This window comes from Seriola aureovittata, chromosome 23, assembly GCF_021018895.1.
Source record: "Seriola aureovittata isolate HTS-2021-v1 ecotype China chromosome 23, ASM2101889v1, whole genome shotgun sequence".
In the NCBI taxonomy this organism is placed as follows: domain Eukaryota; kingdom Metazoa; phylum Chordata; class Actinopteri; order Carangiformes; family Carangidae; genus Seriola; species Seriola aureovittata.
In genome coordinates this window covers 7,376,001-7,395,857 of record NC_079386.1, presented here as the reverse complement: position 1 = coordinate 7,395,857, position 19,857 = coordinate 7,376,001, and the positions used below count along the sequence as shown (strand labels likewise).

Below are 19,857 nucleotides of genomic sequence, written 5' to 3'. Positions count from 1 at the left end.
CATGTTGTTTTTTAGTTTTGGCAACTAATGGCCTGGCAAATCATTTGTAACTCTTGAGCTCAATACAGAAGAGTCAAAGTATCTGAAAGGATTTGGTCTGTACCGTCGTCTTAGTTACAACTTGCTGACCCTCAGTTGATCAAATGCCTCCCAGAGCAAGTGTCGTTATCAGAAAGAAAAGATTACTCTGTTTTTTTTTTTAGAACTGACTTCATTTAGGGACACAGATACATCTTACCTAGGAGGAGTACATGCCCTTTATTTCTGTCATCATTCACTGTCTGCTTGAAAATGAGACACACTTTTTTCTTTGGCCAAATCTGATCATTGGCGTAAAATACAAATATAATGGCAGAGAAAGAGCCGCTCCCAAGCAAGCAAACATCCCTCAAGATAAAAGTCTTGCCAGAGATATGATGGTTAACCCCCCCCCCCCCCAGCTAACCAATACAGTCCTGTTAGTCCTGTTGATGGTCTTCTAATCAGTCATGTGGGTGGGGTTCACTGGTAGAAGCAAAGCCTCTGTAATGAATTGCTCTGCTCTTAGCTTCTTGTCGAAGCTCGGAGCCCACTGTGCATGTCCTGTGATTGATGGCCAATCGAGTGGTCACATAAATCTTGGAGGGGAGGGAGGAGGCATGAGCAGGTCCCATCAATCTAGTGCTGGGAGTTGGCCAGATTAACCAATGAGACCTCTCCACGTGGGGGGAAAAAAGTAGTGAAAAGTGCACCTCCTGTCAGAGAGGAGGGGGCAGAGGATGTATATGAGGCAACACAAACAGGCAAGGAAAACCTCCTCCACTAGACGTAAATTGAACATGTAGCTGACTCAGGATAATCAGCACATGAATGATGATCATGACGCGATAAAGTCCAGCTTCAAGATGCCATTCATCCCTCCTTTTTCTTTCAAGTCAAACTGTTGGTTTTGCAGTAAGTGTCAGGCGCTGACCAGCTGTCTATCACAACCCTGACCCCTGCACCCCCTTCAATGAAATCAGAACAGCAGCACAGACATTTGTGAGCTGGCAGGGAAATGAAAACACAGCAGCAGTGATTTAGCAGTTTGCACTGTTTGAGCTTTCTCTGTTTGAGTCCTGAAGTGACTGCAGTGGAGAGGGGGGGGTGTAGTTGGCAGTTGTACACTTTGGAGATTGCTTGCGGTTTTGTATTAATGGAATGTTTTCTGCTGCATCATTATTGACTGGGCCAGAAAGCCAACAACTGAATCTTAATGGTTATGGTGCTTAGATAGAATAAAAGCTATATGACGGTGATGTTGCCAATGCTGTTGACACTGATATTTTATTTCACCCCCAAGACAGTGAAGGATTGGCTGGTTTAGATCCACTGCACACCTGCTACACCTTATATAACCAAATTATTGCTTCATGATGAGGGTGAAACAGGAATGGATTAAGTGGAAACTTAAATGTGCAGCTGCCAAGAGAAAATGCCAGGATATCACTCTGGTTCACTCACAGGTCAAACTGAACGGAGATCACTCTTTTTTTTACCGTTTCCTGCCGGTGGTCCTGTGCTGGTTGGTCGGTAGAAGAGATGGGTGATTTGAAGAGAGGGGGAAATGGAGTGGCATGATTGGCTCCTGGCCCTGCCACTGGAATAAATAGCAGGATGGAAGCGAGGGCAGTGATGACGCCAGCGCAGCAGGGAATTCATTTTTCCCCCTCGTCACAAGTGCCAGCGAGAAGAGTCCCTGGCTACAGATGCCCACCCATCTGTTATCACTCTGGTCGTTACTGGGCTTCCCTTCAGTTTCCGTAAACAGGGCACGTTACAAAACCTTTCATGCTGCATCACATAAGAAAAATGAACAGGGATGGTGAGCTGGTATGAACAAGAAGAGCCTTGTGAGAGAATATTATCAGTTATGGGCCTTTTGACCGATTAGAATCATGGTTCCACTTCTCGTCATATTTTTGAGTAATAAACCTCACAGAAATACTGTTTATTATATATAGTTATATCCATGACAACTGAGCAAATTGTCCACTGAGGAAGACCATGAGATGCACTTGAAAGCTCCCCAAAAAGCTAGTAATTGGGCCTTAAATTAATCTAAAATATCAATCTCAGACTTTGTTTCTACACCAAATTAATTTAAAATCAGGAAGCACTGACATGGACTGATAAAGACTGTGGAATGTGGTTGTAATCTCCAGAAAACACTTGTAAGTGGACCATCAATAAATGACAAGGTGTTTCCTGATTATTTTAGGTAAAAATCTAAAATAAAGGTATAAATTCTCCCTGACATGCAGTGTATCACTGCATTAGCTGATATTGGACATTATGCCAATGAATAGGGACATTAAAAGTACTTCATTCTTATTCTTATCTATATCCTGCTGCAGTAAATGCTTTGTCATTTTAGGCAGACGTCCAGTGTTGCATGAAATTATGTTGGCAAAGTGATGACATTTCACAGTATCACTGTCTCTTGTGAAACTTTTCCACACTCGGTGGTAGCTTCAGGTCAACATATTATCAGTTTGTCAGTATAGAAGCACAATAGATCAACATGTTGCTTTCAGGAACCAGTAAGTTTCACATCAAATCCTCAGGTATCCTAAATAAAAACCTGGTTTGAATTCAGAACCAAGACTTGTCGCCCAACTTGTGTGAACACAGTAGACAGGATTGATGGGAGTTTCCAGTTGTTTTTTTGTTTTGTTTTTGGCAAATAGTTTCAACTGCAATTCAATTAGAAACCATTAATGCATTGTTCAACTGTACATGGATGACATTCAGTCCCTACCTTTCACATGTCTGACATCAAATGGAAATGGAGCACTGGATGTAATGGACATCGGGAGGCTTAAACATCTGGTGTGGAGCACGAACTTTCTACAAGAGGCCTCAGAGACAGATATCCAGTCAGCGTTAAGTGTCTGGGCAGTACAGTGGGAATCTCCCCCTGATCTCAATGCAGAATTAACAGTTACCAAGGAAACCGGCTCAAGGCACTCCCTTATGAATAATTAATGAGCGGGCGTCGCCTCGCAATATCTGTGTTACCGTGGCAGCAGGACGTGGCCTCAGCTACCCTGTTAACCACCATCAGAGCAGCAGAGACATCTAGTGGCTGTCATGCAGTGTTAAATTTAGCAGTGGAGTTGAACAGAAGTCACAGCTGGTCGCCACAAGGGCAGTGCCCTGCTGCTGCATGAGAAATAACTTTGCATATAATTGTGCATTTGTAGTAATGAGTGTTCTGATCATAGGGAAGCAAATTTCTGCTCCTGTCATGCTCATCTGCCCTGAAAAAGAAAGAGGCCCTTGACCTGCTCACACCCAAAGCTCATCATGTTTGTTGTGTTTGCACAGGGGAGGTTGTTGGGTGACTCTGTTCCTTTAAAGGGAATCCGATTTGAAGGAGCAACAGCAGGGGGGCTGACCTTTTTGTTCAACTGTACATGGATGACATTCAGTCCCTACCATGCTCATCTGCCCTGAAAAAGAAAGAGGCCCTTGACCTGCTCACACCCAAAGCTCATCATGTTTGTTGTGTTTGCACAGGGGAGGTTGTTGGGTGACTCTGTTCCTTTAAAGGGAATCCGATTTGAAGGAGCAACAGCAGGGGGGCTGACCTTTTCCCCCACTCTGCCCCCCCCCCCCCCCCCCCCCCCCCCCCCGGGCGTCCATGGCTGCATTCAATCAAGTGCCTCGACGGTGTTTATGCAGTATGTGATGTTTATGTAATGGCTGCCCACGCGTACAATTGCTTTCGTGCACACCGACACACACACATAAAAACCCACAGTCCTGTCTGAGTGTCAGACTAATACCATGATTTTCTTATTGGACTGGGTACTAGTGTATTACTGATATTGATTATACTGCCACATTTATTATACAGGAATAGATGTTCCCCTACAGGAGATATTTCTGTTTTGTGTTGGAGGATGTGTGTGTGTTCATTTGTGCAGCCTGGGATGGGTGAGAGGTGATGGCAGTGGAATGCAATACTTAAGGGACCAATTGGATTGCATAGTTACTGCACTATATGCATTACCATGCCTCACTGACTACACACACCATCACACACACTGAGGCAAACCCTAACCTAGCGATATGTTTTCTGACCCGCTTTGTGTTGCAACCGAGGTTATAGCTGCTTGGGATGCCAGGTTTGATGACTTGCTATTCCCGACCCTGAGAGGGGCGGAGGCAGGAAAGTCCCCCATGATGACCCAGCCACGGTGTCCGCTTTCTGCAGATCTGGGCCACCAGACTTGTGTATGGGGGGGGGGGGGGGGCGCGAGAGAGAGGCTGGGGCCTCTACATACTGCATGGATATATTTGTGTTTGGCTCTCATTTTCCTCAACACCCACGTTCACACTGTGTGTTAATCATGGGTGAGGTCCCATGGGGCATACCGTGGTCACTGTTTGGAGATGGTGTCTATGTCAGCACTGCACAGAGACCATATGATTATGATAAGGCTTTGTATAAAACTGATCTACTGAATATGGCACAAAGAGAAATATTGTATATGCATCTTGAGGAGAAAAATTTGTTCCAAAGAGTTATGCTCTGTACTAATACTGATTGCTTTAATACTTTCTTACTTACTTAATCCCAGCATGGCCGCGAGTACATAAGGATGGTCAACTGCCATTCCAGCTGCTTTTTTAAAGTCAGCTGCTGTCAAATGGATGCGTTGCTGCTTTTATTCTGCTCTTCCCTCTTCACTCATACTGTGAACAGCAGCTTAAACACACCCAGTCTCCACTGTTACATGATTAAAATAACTGCTTCAATCATTTAAAGCTGCTCTGTGTGAGTAGCATCTTTCTAATGATTCTGGTGGGATTCAGTTTCGTTTGTAGAAAAAAACAAAACTAAAAGTGAAGTCTCACTTTGCTTTCTAACACAAGAGTTAGATGAAAAGACTGATACCAATCTCTGATCTTTCCATTAAATATGAAGCTACAGCTAGCTGCTGTATAGCTTAGTTTAGCATAAAAACTGGAAACATTGGATAACAGCTAGCCAGGTTCTGTCCAAAGGGAACAAAATCCACCCACCATCACTTCGAAAGTTTCCCTTAAGGTTGATGGGGTGTTCTGTACTGGATTATTTTCTTCCTGTCACTGCGAGCTGACCGTTTCCCCCTGATTCCAGTCTTTGTGCTAAGCTAAGCATACTAGTAGCTGATAGCTTAAAATTTAATGGACAAGCATGAGTGGTATTGATCTTCTCATCGAAGCCTCAGCAAAAAAAAGGAATTGTCAAACTATTCCTTTAAAGTAGTCAAGCAATTTTTTTACATCTTAGAAATTTTTGAAATATTTTACTATTTGAAACATCATAAGAAGGAACACTTGGATGGCAAAAGCAGGTCTGCATTTCCATGTCAAATTCCCTGGAAGATGAGAATATTCTAATCATCATATAGTGTAAATTACTGTTGCAAGTTTTGTCCATCATTACCATAGCTTCCTGTCTCTGCCCACTCTCTTTCCCTCCCTACTCACTGGAAATTGGTGCTTTTCTAACTAATGAAAAGAGCTCAGACTGAAAGAGCTCAAATGCTGAGCCATGTGTTCCTGTGATGTTAGTCATGTATCCAATCCTGTAAATGACAGACATGATTCACTGGGGGCCGTAATCAATACGCAGAGGAAATGTTCCAGAGCGGTGAAAAGGGGATTGATTTTTTTTTCTCTTCTACCCAAATGCTTGTTACCTTCATTGTGAAGCCTGTGCATTTTTCAGCCTTAATTTACACATCTCAGTTGGCAGTTTTGTGGATATACTAGTCCCTCTGTCAGGGTGAGACGTTGGCAAATGTTGATTGTTTACAAATCACCATAAAAGTTTCTTTTTTGTGTGTAGGTAGTTTTAAATTGAATTATTTTATTCACTGTTGACTGACAGCAACAGCGTTTGAGGTTTCAGTCTTGGTTTGGTGACACTATGTTAGCCACTTCATTTTTCTAAATTTTTTTTTTTTCTTTAGCCAAATGGAGCTCTGTAGCTACTGGTGGTTTTGTTTAGTCACAACTCTGAACGGCACTTGCAGCCAATGAATCATTAACCAGGAAAAGTGAAGAACATAAACATCCAGGGACTTTTCAAACTAAAACACACAGCCCTTATTGATTTTAATCTGATATTTTAAAAATTAAATAAGAAAAGTTTTCAGCCACACGTCTCGCTCAGGGTGGGGCTGAATAAAGCAACCAAAGGGAAGAACCATGTTAATAAAGATATTTATTAATATCTTGTTGTTTTTCTTATGTTATGAGTGTTCATGTCTCATTTCCAACAAGTCTTGTTTTCTTTAGGAGTACTTTGTGGGTCACTCTACTGGGGCTAATGAGATGTCAGACAGACAAAACGGTGCCCACAATATGTGCCTTAGTCTATACCAGCAGCTGAGTGCATACCATATTTCTAAGTGGTGGTTTGAAACAGGAAGCAGGCCGGTAATGGACTTGGACCTCAATTTGATCTGGTGCTTTTTCTTTGGTCTAGTGAAGTATGGACTCTAATCCTGATTTCAGACCACTGCAAGCTGTCTGAGACTTTATAAGGAGAAGATAGAGATATCACAACAGCTATATTTCATTTTATCACTTCCTCCTCAAACATAAAAACTCTAAGCATTTTTTCACTGTTATGTATATGCTGCACATGTGAATGTTATAGATGTGAACAGACATATCCTGCAAGCTAAAGTTGATTAAAGGACCACCTGTGACCATAAGTCATCTTGATATGTTCAAGAACCAGAGAGAAAGCACAACTTCATTAGATCTCACATATTTAACAACCACCCTCCTTGTCTCTTGCGTCCCTCCCCAGCGGCAGTGCTGAAGTATGAGAACAACGTGATGAACATTCGACAGTTCAACTGCTCACCTCACCCTTACTGGCTGCCCAACTTCATGGACGTTTTCACCTGGTCCCTGCCATTTGTAGGCGAGAAGGGTGAGCAAAAATACACACATAGAATAGTGATGTACATGAAATCAGAACATTAACTACAAGGAGTTTTACCAAATGCTGTTTGAACATTCAGTTTGCTGAGTCAGTAATGAAAATGACACAGCCTTGAGAAATGTGGCACAGACACTCAGTGTGGTAGAGTCATAAATACAGTACTTACTGATTACTTGCTCATGATTTATGAGCCAGAAATATGCTTACATGCAAAGTTACCAAATAAATGAGACGACCCATTTTCAGTGTGACCCTTTCACACAGAGCCATTACCAGCTGTGTTGCAAGGTCACTGCTGACAGGGCGTATGGGTGGAGGGGTCACTCGGGTGAACTGTACCACATGACTTCTCGTGGCTGAACACCTTCCCCATACTTAAGATTACTCATGAAGTGGTACGTGTCAAAGAATAAGTGCAATAGTTTTCTATTTTTTGTCTTATTTTATTGCAGTGACTGAGATGCTAGTGAATGTACTGAGCATCTGCTCCAATGATGAGCTGACGACTGACGAGGAGCTGGACGGTAAGCAGAGCAGACAGATACAAAACACATCAGTTCTCACTGCAGTTTGCCCCAGCTCCACTAGAGGGAGACCTCTGCTAATAGGAGTCCCAGGCACAAACACACACACACACACACACACACACGCACACTCTAAATCTCACACATTCTTGGTGTGTTTACACATACCACAGCTGCTCTGCCCAATTTTCAGAACATTCAGTTTAAATATATTTCATTTTTAGACATTCTGAAACATATTTGTCAACAAATGAAGAATCCAGAAACTATTTGACACATGACTCAGCTGAAAGAATCAGTTATTGCTTTCAGCAGCTTGAAAACAGCAGCTTTAGAATTACCCAGGATCTCAGCGAAACATCAGCAACTCTGAAAAAGTCTAAAAGCAGCTAAATTCAAGGCGTAATCGTAATCATGCTTTTTATCTTCATATAATGGTGGCGAGTTCGAGTCATCTGTTTGATCCCAAGCAGCTTATCTACAATGAGATGACCAGTTTCCCTCTGTCTGCCCCACCCCTTAATGCCAAACAGGAAATGACCTCACTGCCACCCCCTCCTCCTCTCTTTCTCTTTGTGTTTACTGATGCACAGTTTGACTCTGTAAACAGCACCCAAGGGTGGAGTATCAGGATGTCGCCAGATTTCAGCCACATGTTAAACTGAATGTTCCTGCAGTTTGAAATTACTGGCTAATGCTGATCAGGGCAAATAAATAGGTAGCATATGAAAAAAAGCGAACAATACATAAGGGTCCATGTATGTAGCATGTATTTGAATTTATCTCGATTTTAGTTTTTTTCAAAGTTAATATTCAATTTCATGAAAATAATTTGTGCTATAAAAAGTATTTGTACTCCACAATCCATCATTTTAAATTAATTATTGAAGTAAATTGACATTGATTTGGACAGTGTCACAACCTGTATAATACACAGTCGTTCAAAAAATAAGCAGTCCTTTAACATTTCATCATTTTCCACCAACTCATTCACTCAATGGTTTTACTTGATCCACTTTATTTTCACATTTCCTTGCTCTCACTTTCACCCTTGTGTCTCCTCTTAAGCTCATTTCTTGTTCTGTTTCAGTTTTGCAGTCATCTTCACTTGCATATATTTTGTTAATTTTACTATTTTGACATTTGGATTGTTCTTACCTTTGTCTTTCTCACTCATGATCTCCTTTCCTGTGCCCTTGTAATCTCTGACAATCATTTTGTTGCCTTGCTCTTTATCTGCTATTGTTTCCATATTTTACAGTGATATCTCAAACCTCACTACTTTTTCACTTATTTCTTTAGCATTCTCCTCTCTTCTCTTGCCCTCTTTCTCTCTCTCTCTCTCTCATGCTGTGATGTTGTCACTTCCTTTGTTTACCTCATCTAATTTCTCTCTTTTCTATGTTTTCCAGAGTTTTGTGTTTCAAGGCATCGCTTTTATTTTACACTTCTTGTGCTTTGTTGCCTCTTATTTCACCGTGTGCCACCTTTCCGCCGCCTCCTCTTTCATTTTACAGCCATCCACTGATCTCTCTGTCCTTTCTCTTGTCTTCTCTTCTGGGGGTGTTTTCATGAGAAGGACAGCTAATATATCCCCCCAAAAAAGGTACAAACACTAGTCATACCGGTGTGTGCCGCGGTAGATAGACTTTTATCCAGTGCTTGCTCTCTGAATTTCAGTCTGTCAACTAACGTCACTGTTTAAAGCACCTTCTAACACCTCTGAGTCTCACTCTTGTTCTTAATTAAATAGTTGGGTTTTTTGTTGTTGTTTTTTTTATGACATATCGACAAAAAACAGCTCAGGGAGGTCGTTCTCATTAACCAAAGTAAAGTATTTGATGTGCACATTAAAAAAAAGCACTACCACTACTGCAAGCGATCAGTCCTGTGGGCAAACATATTTTCAAGTAATAACAGCGTTTTATTCAACTGAGGATGAGAGGAAGAGTCTTAAACAAAACATCAGACTGTCAGCTCTTTCCTTTACCCAACCTTTCACCACACACCAACTTCATTTCCATCCTTCATGCTCACACATTTTCCACACTGGCTCCCTGGGGCCTTTAAACTGTTATTCTGCAAAAGGGTCTCTTTAAATAAAGTTTTGTTTTCCAGTCCAGGAAAAATCCTGTTTGAGTCTCTGCAACCAAAACACAGCACAGGAAAATTCATATAGTGTGTGCTCATCGAACTTGCTGAAAAGACATGTTTAGACAAGCAACGGGCCATTTACAGATGATATAACGAGGTTTAAAATGTTTAAGTGCTATCAGGGGAGAATGGTATCTAGGATTTAAAGGGACTACAGCTGAATGCTACTAGTGGAATGATACAAGAAGCATGAATGCAGTGGATACTGAGAATTACTCGGTTGTTTTGATGTGTGGATGGATATAAACTACTCTGTATAATCTGAACTTCAGGCTTCAATAATCATATTGTGTTTGCATCGTGGTCTTTTGATGCACTTCTGGATTAAACTAATAGTGCAACAAACATGTTCTGTCTCCTCGCACATTTACTAAACTGTATGGAACTTGGAAAATAAAGGCTTTTGGAGATTAAAACAAACATGCGAACACAAAGGTAATGCAGTTTAGAGTACTCTTCCACAGGACGTGGCTTTATACACACAAGTCACACTGTATGACCATTTCAGGTGCCACCGCTTCTGCCCGCAAGGAGGTCATCCGCAACAAGATCCGTGCCATTGGAAAAATGGCTAGAGTATTCTCTGTGCTCAGGTATGTTGGCATGAACAACTCCCTTGTGTTCTGTATGTTCTACCATTATCCTTCAATGCTACTGCATTACAAAAGACTAAACTGAATATTTAAAGCTGCACTAATCAATATTTTATATTAGCAATGGATTTTAAGGCCTTTCTGGTATGAATGGGGTCATTCATATAGAATAACCTCAGCTCTATGGAGCGTTTTAGCATCTTTAAGCTCATTGTTTTGGTTTTACAACCTGCAGCTTTACCAGGCACAACAGGCAGCTGTTCTCAGCAAAGAAACTCTGATAGACCCAAAGTAGACAACCTGCCCAGCACCGAACAGCAAACTGCCAAAGTTAACTGCTGACTTGTGAACACAGTGGAGAATTTAGCAGCTAAAGAGCAAGATATTTCCCTTAGGAGTTGGTGGAGACCAAAAACCTGCTAAACGGGGAGTCAATATTGGACCTACATTCACCGGGTTGTCAGAAACACAACTCCTAATGATGTTAATGTTGCTCTCTGTCTGCTGGATGCATAAGGAACCAATTGTTTGCTAACACATTCATCATAACGACTTATGTTGTGATAATATTTCAATGTTTTCAGCTTACACTGCACCCATGTGTTTTGCAAGCTTCAATTACACGTGGCATGATTGTGTAGAAATGAATTTGTGTTTTAGTCATTTAGTAAGTATTAGAATGATTAGAATAAAGTGAGCTTTAGGGAAGGACGTTAATATTGTCTTTGTTTATATTTCAGAGAGGAGAGTGAGAGCGTGCTGACGCTGAAGGGACTGACCCCGACAGGAATGCTACCGAGCGGAGTGCTGTCCGGTGGCAAAGAAAAGCTGCAGAATGGTAAGACTGTCACCAAGTTGCCTGAGACCCCAAGCTATGGCCCCCAGAAGGGATTCTCGTACACACACAAGTTCCCCTTACACAGCAGTGCCCTGAATAAAGTGCTAGCTCAGTGTTTATGGTATACTGTATCTGCAAACTTCTTCCCTTTTCCCTCAGCGATGGTCCTGGAATTTCAAATTGCTGCCTCAGAGTAATGCTGTAAGTGTAGTTAAATGTTTCTGGCAGCATCAGTCTGTATCTTCTCTATACTGCATGTGTAGTTAAATACTACTTAGCAATAACAGCTGCTCAGTGCAGTTTTCCTTCAACTAGTTCAAAGTAGTAATTTTTCCTGGAAAAATGACTATAAAATATAAAGTTATATTTTCAACAGACAGCCCCTTCTTCCTAAACGATGCCAAATACATTCAGCAGATTTTCTTTATCCCTTTGTCTTCTCAAATGTGTCTCCCTCTTGATGTCTCGCATTAATACGCTGTCTTCCCGTCCCCGTCTCTTTCTGTATTCCACTGGTTTTTATCTCAAATATTACCTGTATCTTTTTCTTTCTCTTTTCTCCCTAGAAACTGCAGGTATAATCGGTTGTGCAAGTATTCTGTTGTTGTTTTTTTTTTCTTTTCTTCCTGTAAGACAAGTTTAGAGTTCAGTTCACCCTCTCATGTTGAATTCCAAACACTCCCTAAATGAGTTTAACAAGCAGCTGCAGCGAGGAAGTAAAGGCTTTCTGGAAAAGCCTTTACAAACACTTCAAATTTAGTTGGACTCCTGACAGAAATGGCCACGTTATTGTCCAAAATTGAGAGCTAGTGGATCGGAGCCGCGCTCCATCAGAATAGACGCGGGATTCTCTGTGATTCAAAGGATGAATTGGAATTAACACAACCAACTGTGAATGAAAGGGGAATAGCTGCTGTCTGCCTTTTCATTCACAAGATGAAGCAGAAATCCAAGTAACTTCCCTCTCCTCTCACAGGTTCTCACAAAACATCAGCTAGCACTTATAATAACGGTGTTACATTGTACACAGAAATATCACACACAGTTACAGTTTTCACATTAAAAAAAACTCCTCTGATCTTTTCAAGAATATGTACCTCTCTGTATTAAAGCAAGTGTAAGTAATGTTTGTTGAACAGTGACTGTGGCCACAAGTAACAATTACAGGATGATGTTAAAAGCTAAAATTTAGTATGTTACACTGTTGTCCACTGGGGTGTACTTTTGCACACATGATCAAAAAGTCAGAGAACTATCAAAGTTTTTTCTGCTACAAAGCAATACCTACCTAAAGTTTGCTAACATTAGCCACCAGAAGCTACCGGTCATACCAGCCCAAGTAAGGCTTAAGGCCTTAAGAGTGAATTTTATTATTCATGTATTCGATTTTGCATTTCTAACATACGTTACATGGTTTCACTTTGACGGAAAGTGCTGTTTAGTTTTAGCTTTAAAAATTGAAGTTAACTTCAATGAGGAGGATTCAGGCAGCAGATACAATGATGCCAGAAGAATTAACAAAAAAATTCTTGTTTTTGTCATTTGTACATGTGGCACAAATTCTGAACTGGGACTGTCTGATTTGTGACCTCCTGTGGAGGGAGAAGTTAACATATCAGAACGTAATAACATCTGGTCAAATGTGGCAGTTCTGCGTGTCTCAGTTTTCCTTTCTTTCTTTCTTTCTTTTTTTTACATCCAGGGGGTGTTAAATAATAATGAAACAAGCTAAAGCTCTGAACACTAAAATATCCAGTGAAAATGAGTAGTAGACAGTGTAGAAAAGGAGCCTCTTGAGTAGTTCCTCAAGAGGGTTGGAACCACTTTACACACCGGCACCTCTAGATTCGTGTGTCTGCTAATGACCTGCATGACCGTAGCAGTCCTAAGATTTAACATATATGGATATGGGCGGTGAGGAGTACTTGTTTTTAAGCCATTTGGAAGCAGCTGACATAAAGAGAACCCCAGTGGAGGCAGAGTGATGTTCAGAGATTCCTGTTGCAACATTGGTAGAATCACATTGCTCCCCTCCTTTAGGTAGACGCCAGTGTGCTTCTACCGTAATGTTGACTCCATCAACCATTCTGTTTAAAGTTTGTGTGTTGCCCTCGTGACTTTTTTTGTAACTTTTTCTCATCCTCATGGCGCTGTTTCGTAGTCTTCAGTGTTGTATAGCCGTTACTTTGCTGTCACCTTCTCATTTTATACAGTTTTACTGTATGTTAATTTATTATCTCAAGGATGACTGTAAGAAATTGGTAAGTGGTTAAAATACCAAATTTTTCCTCCCCCTCACACTTCACAAAAAAAGCTGGCACTTTTGATATTTCATATCAAAAGATGCTAATCTTGTAGTTCCAGATGCTGCTTCATGCTGCACACAACACAATAACACTGCTTTGTATGTCTGCGGTGCTTCAATAAATAATTAAGCCACAGCCATAAAACCGACAATCACACGTTCACTTAGACCTTATCCCTGTTTTCCATTTGTCCTATATCAAACTCCATGTATGCTCATATCAGTAAAAAACGAATATATTTCCAGCTTTATCATGTTGTGTTTGCTCTCAGTGTTCGTCCCTGCAGTATTCATTTTTTCTGTCACTACATCGAGTCATTTGTCAGAACTTGTCAGACCTCAAAATACCTCAAAGATGCAATCCTCCCCATGAGGTCATTCGCTGCCACAAACATGTGTCACCTTCCCTTTACAGATCTGGAACTCATCAAAAAGCTAAGGCTCATCCCTCTCCTCCTCTTCCTCCTTTTCCCCTCTTTGCTAACATCCATGTGTCCTTTGTCATAAAATGTGGAGATGACATTAACCTTTGTTGTCGGCATTGGCTGTCTTTGCTGCTCATTGACTTGTTCCTGGGACAAAATGAACTCCTCTGCTCACTTCTCTCATTCGTTTTGCAACCCCCCTCTTCTTCTCTTCAGCTACTATTGAAGCTATTGAGGCTGACGAAGGTAAATGGGTCTGGCTGCCCTCTTCTGTTGCTTTTCATGGCAATAGACAGGGGGATCCGCTGGGTTTTCATCCATCTCGCTGGTGCTTGAATAGAGTGTGTTGGGTGTTTGGGCTAACAAAATGTGGCATAGTATTAACAGAGAAAAAGAAGTAAGTAATTAGGAAATCCTGTGGTCACACATGTTTTAAAGGGGAATGGATTTCATAGCACAGACTTCATAATCACAGAGAGCGTACTGTGATTTTGTGTGAGTGCAAAGCAAACGCTACACTGTGTTTTTCTTTGCTAACACAAAATACTATCTCTCAAGAATGTATTTATTGCATTTCTTAGAAACATTGTGCACCTACACTTTTACTAGTATAGACAATATGCTGTAATGCCAGTTGAGTTCTGCCCTCCTTTTCATTTTAGAGGTTTAAATATTACTGTTAAATATTTCTGATTATGCATCAGTTTATGCATCAGGATAGAAATGCACATTCACACTCATAATCTGTAGATTCATCAGGAATATGTTAGTAAGGTCACAAAAACAGTATTGAATTGAGGGTTAGCTTACACTTGCTCTCTTATCTAAAGCTGTGTGAAGTTTGCCAGAGGAAGGGAGTCCCTTAATCAAACAAGTATTGCACTTAAATCACTCAACATCATAATTTTACTGTGGTTAATCTACTTTCCAAGATAGTGTACCCCCTGCTCTACCCTCACACAATACACTGAACTCTTGCAATGAAAGCTTATAATGGTATTTCCCCTTTGAAACAACTGAAGCAGTTGTGCATTGTTGTTGCAGTTCTCTGAATGTAATAAGTATATAGTTTTGCTTAGAGTTGGATCTGAATTGGTAGAGACAAACGCTCCACGGGAGGCTTTGAAATCCAAATTGGATTCTAAAATCATTTTTATTTACACCGCCGTTGGCGCAAGAACAACCTCAACTGCGAGCTAAATAGTAGTTTGCTAGCTGCTATTTACATTAAAATTGTCTAGTACTTCCTCTTTAGCCCCATAGAGGACAGTCCATTGTAGTGTCGAGACACTTCTCTGCTTCTCTCTCCATGTGGATCCTCTGTGGCCCTGCTGTGTCGTGTTCTTTCCTGTGAGCTGCTAATAACCTGTGTCTGACCTGTGCTATGCAGCAACACAACTACGCTACCCATCATGCCCCTCTCCACGCTCCTCAATTTGTCCCCTAAAATTATGCCCCCTACCCCATTCTAGTAAAGGGTCATCCTCTTTCCAATCATAGTTTTTATTACCATCAAGATCCCCAGCCTTTATGAAAGGTGGAAGTAACTTAACTTTTTCTAGTTAAAAATTGGCTGAAATGAAACTCGATCAAGCTGAATATTAGAATGATTCTATACTTAAAATACGAAAAGTACCCCATTGAATTGAATAAAACAGGCTTGAGTCGACAAACGAGATGCTATTAAAGCAAATCAGCCTGATTTTATTAATTTCAGTGGTATTTTGATGCATCAGTCACTGTTTTTCTTCTAATTCCACTGTTCACTTCAGTGTAATTTGGTCCTATTTTTATTTAATTCCAGTCTAAATCATATTGTGACCTCCACCCCTCATAACCCTCCAGTGAACCCTTAATTGCTGCATGCTCCAAGCAGACTAAACAAGTCGTTAGCACCCCAAGTACCTTTGTAGTGTCTTTGTACGTGAGCTCAGTCTCAACGTGGTTCTATTTTGTGGAAGTGAATGTCTTAGTGGGCTCCCCTCTTTTTTCTTTTTTTTTTCTTCCCTTGTTCTTTTTTGTCTCTTTGATCATTCTCCTTCTTCCCTTTTGTCGTTTTAAGCTGTGACGTGATGGGGTGATGTGGATGTTTGGGGTCCTCAGGTGTTCTGGGATGTGCCTGAGTCAAGATGTTCTTTAACATCAGCCCTAGAGTGCATACAATGTTTAAGACTTACAAAGTAACGGTACAAGATGGCCATTAGATGGTCCTGCATTGCTGATGTCTTTTCACACATAGAGATTACAGCCGGATTGATGGCACAGTGAAAACCTGTTGACCCTGATGCCAGGAGTGCCCTTTATAGATCTAGAAGGATTACTTAATCCTTTTGTCTGTCAAGTCACGTTATTTTGAAACTCCAATAAATATGTTAATGTGTTGTCATTTCATAAAAATGAGTTACATCCTTTATATTGATTGTTCATCTGTTGTTAAACCACTAAACACTCAACATGTTTAATATGTAAATATGTTGTACAATATATGGTGCTGTTGATTAAAAACATAACACATTGAAACAATTACATCGACAGCTGAAGGTTCAGCCTTATGAAAACAGCAGGTTCATGTCACATCATACATGCAGCTTTTATGTCCAGTTGAAGGAATAGTTTGACATTTTGGAAAATGCGCTCACTCACTTCCTTGTAACCAGTTAGAGGAAAAGATCGATACAACTCTCACATATGTACTGCCACAGTCAGCAGCTGCTTAGTGAACATCCACCAGATAGTAAAAAGGCTTGTTACTGTGCCCTGCCAACAAATTTGCCATTTAAAGCTCCCATATTTTACACTTGCAGCGTTTTATTTGAAGTGTTGATCCGTGAGAAGATATATTTGTTGTTTTAAGTGTTAAAAAACCTCCTCGATGTAGTTTTACATCTCCTTTCTCAGGCTTCTCTTTGGAGCTCTAGCAACAACAGGTCGGTGAGCAAATCAGAAGAGAGGTTCTGAGTCTCTTCTCTGATTTGCTAACTGTTTTCTGAGTGATTGAATAGAAATATAGCAGATTTCAGGTAAACACCCGTCCCAGAGGAACCAAATCTTGCAAGGCTAGATGGTGGGTCCAGGTGGGCGGGGGTTTGGGCGTGGCTGAGAACGGTGACTGCTTTGTTGTGACATCACAAAGTTACGGAAGTTCTGTCGGCTCAGGCTGTGTGAATTTGTTCATGCACTGAGTACGTTGATAGTTTAACAGTATTAATGTAGAACCCAGACCTGCTTAATAATAAAAAAAACATGGAAATCTCACTTCATACAATATGGGACCTTTAAATCCACATAAAACCACATTGTAGTTTTTACACATTGTTTTTTCTACAGATTAAACAAACAAGTTCAAAGATGTTGGCAGATTTTGTAAACCTTCAGACATATCCAGACTAGCTGTTTGCTCCTCTTTCCAGTATTTATGCTATGCTAAGCTAAAAAGCCTGCTAACTGTAGCCTTGTATTGAACAACACTGAGCGGAGAGAGGAATTGATATTCTCATCTAACTCTATACAAGAAAGGAAATGAGTGTTACTCCCAAAGTGTCAAACTAGTCATGTAAATCAAGGTCTCTAGGGATCAGCATCATGCACAACATCAGGCCCTTCAATTACTCATTTTTCATGGATGACTTGCAGTTGAATTAGCCAACGGCTCCTCAGGTGCAGTCTCTATGTTGTCATTTTCTAAGTAAAGCAAGTTTTTGTTACAATTCCATGAACTGAGATCAAACCAAAGATAATCTGGTGACGTGTGGGTGAATGTGAGCAAGTGTGACTCCATTCTTTTAATCGTCTGATCCCTCCCTCCTAAAATCACTCCTGATTTCTCCCTCTTTTCCCCTTTTTCTTGCATCTCAACAGCCATCAAGGGCTTCTCACCCCAGCACAAGATCACTAGCTTCGAGGAGGCAAAGGGTCTGGACCGCATCAACGAGAGGATGCCGCCACGGCGAGACGCCTTGCCCTCCGACGCCAGCCTCAACTCCCTCAACAAGGCCCTGTCCTCGGAGACCAACGGCACAGACGCCAAGGGAAGCACCAGCAGCGGCAGCAACATCCAGTGAAGCAGCAGCAGCAGGCGCCACCTTGGCCGACGGGGCTGCCCCGCCCCCTGCCTCATCTCGGCCCGCCACCGCAGAAAAGGGGCAAAGGGTGAAGGAGTGGAAAGGAGGGGGGAGTGTTGGAGTGTGGAGGGTGGGAGGCATCTATGGCTCACACTGGGGGGACATCTCACTTGCTAGTCTTTGGATATGCCTTCAAAATATTAGTTCATAGTCAAATCTGCTAAGTTATTGCCGGTTCACATTTCTGAGCAGTCAGGCCTTTATTGTGCTTGATGCTACACCACACCACAGTATGTCGGAGAGAAAGAGAAAGAGAGGGATAGATAGATCCTAAAGGTGATTTATTTTCTTTTTTTTTCTTGAAAGACCCTTGCTCATTTACACCAAAATGGAAAGTCGTCTAACTTCTTACTAACTATTGTACGTTTACAAAAATACAGCACTAAAAAGGACAGAACATGAGATAATGTTTTTAACATATAAGGGTGTACAAACTAAATAAGGACTATTTATTGATAACTTTTTTTTGCTACTCTTATAAAATAGCTCTGAAATTAATTAGGCAGTCTTAAAAAGAATGTTGCAATGTTGTCGAAATGCCAAATAATGGAACGTTTTATGGTTTTGTACATATTATGCTTACCTCAGGTTCTTTTGGTGTGTGCTTTGACCTGATTTTTCTGTATAATGGCTAAATAACTCGGTAATGAATACCTATTTTCTTGAGTTTCATAACTGGAATTTACATTTACCTATCTATCATTTGCAAATATGTTTATTTTTTGTCTCTTTTGGAAGGGGGGCAGATTTATTGTGGCTTGCTGGAACTGAGTGTTAATTTTTCTCTTTTTAAGTATTGCGAACAAAGTAAAATTAGAGAACCTATATTGTGTAAAAAAAAAAAAAGAAAAAAGAATATAATAAACTTAAAGTGTCTGCCTATGCATGTTTTATAAAAATCAAACAAAGGAACTAGAAAATCTGAATACCTTGGCTGTGGAGGCCTGTTTTGAAATATATTGCGCTTTAGTGAACATATACTGGAAACGTATACCTGCATACTTTCAATTAACACCATGATGCTCTATGCCTTCAACTTCTTTTTGTAATTGAAGCATTTAATTATCTAAGATGGATGAGAAATCATATTTTTAACCTGCGCTTGTAAGTGCACACAGTCCAATTAAGCATGTTTGACAATTCTTGTGAGGTGTGTGGTTACATGTGGAACTCAAAAATGCATGATTAGCTGTTTGTGTCATATAACAGGTAAATCGGTTTTGTTCTGTTTTGTAAATGTGCCACAGAAAGTGTAATTTGATTATGATTACTATTATTATTTGGAACTCTGCTTTGTATATCAGTTACAGGTTTGATACTGCTCAATACTTTAAGATGAAACAAAAAATACTTCGATCTTTTTTAAGAACTGCTTAAGTGCCCAAGTAATTCACTACACGACATGAAGCCTTGCTTTTGTAATTTAACTTCAAAACTGTTGGCAGATGAGGCATGCACTTGCAACTATGAAAAGTATTTTATATAACTGTTCAATAAAAATGTGCATGAATTTCAACTTGAAATGAATCTGTTTCTCGTGTGTGTGTGTGTGTGTGTGTGTGTGTGTGTGTGTGTGTGTGTGTGTGTGTGTGTGTGTGTGTGTGTGTGTGTGTGTGTGTGTGTGTGTGTGTGTGTGTGTGCGTGCGTGCGTGCGTGCGTGCGTGCGTGCGTGCGTGCGTGCGTGCGTGCGTGCGTGTGTGTGTGAGTGTGAGTGTGAGAGAGAGAGAGAGTGAGACTCAGGCTGTCCTGCAGTGCTCTGCCAGTGAATATTCAACCATGTACATACCACACACAATCTTTTGGGCATTTTCTGCAAGCTATGTGATGGTCCGTGTTTTTCAACAAGATTGCAGGAAACCGTTACCCATAATTCATACCTGCAAGGAAACAAAAAGACACTAAGAATAGAGACAATGGAGTCACA

At 40.8% G+C, this 19,857-nt stretch overlaps 1 protein-coding gene across 4 annotated transcripts in view; it reads left to right on the top strand.

Moving 5' to 3' along the window:
- The window catches only part of LOC130164170 (protein phosphatase 3 catalytic subunit alpha), a 62,737-nt gene extending 43,288 nt beyond the window's left edge, over nucleotides 1–19,449 (top strand). The window contains exons 9-15 of one of the 4 annotated variants that reach the window (XM_056368699.1): nucleotides 6,836–6,961; nucleotides 7,426–7,497; nucleotides 9,077–9,103; nucleotides 10,160–10,244; nucleotides 10,985–11,082; nucleotides 14,029–14,058; nucleotides 17,671–19,449. In XM_056368699.1, the coding sequence (XP_056224674.1) occupies nucleotides 6,836–6,961; nucleotides 7,426–7,497; nucleotides 9,077–9,103; nucleotides 10,160–10,244; nucleotides 10,985–11,082; nucleotides 14,029–14,058; nucleotides 17,671–17,873 (641 nt within the window). In that variant the 3' untranslated portion in view covers nucleotides 17,874–19,449. The remainder of the gene's footprint in view (nucleotides 1–6,835; nucleotides 6,962–7,425; nucleotides 7,498–9,076; nucleotides 9,104–10,159; nucleotides 10,245–10,984; nucleotides 11,083–14,028; nucleotides 14,059–17,670) is intronic. The other 3 variants (XM_056368701.1, XM_056368700.1, XM_056368702.1) reach the window with 3 other exon arrangements.
- The last annotated feature ends 408 nt before the right edge of the window (nucleotides 19,450–19,857 follow it).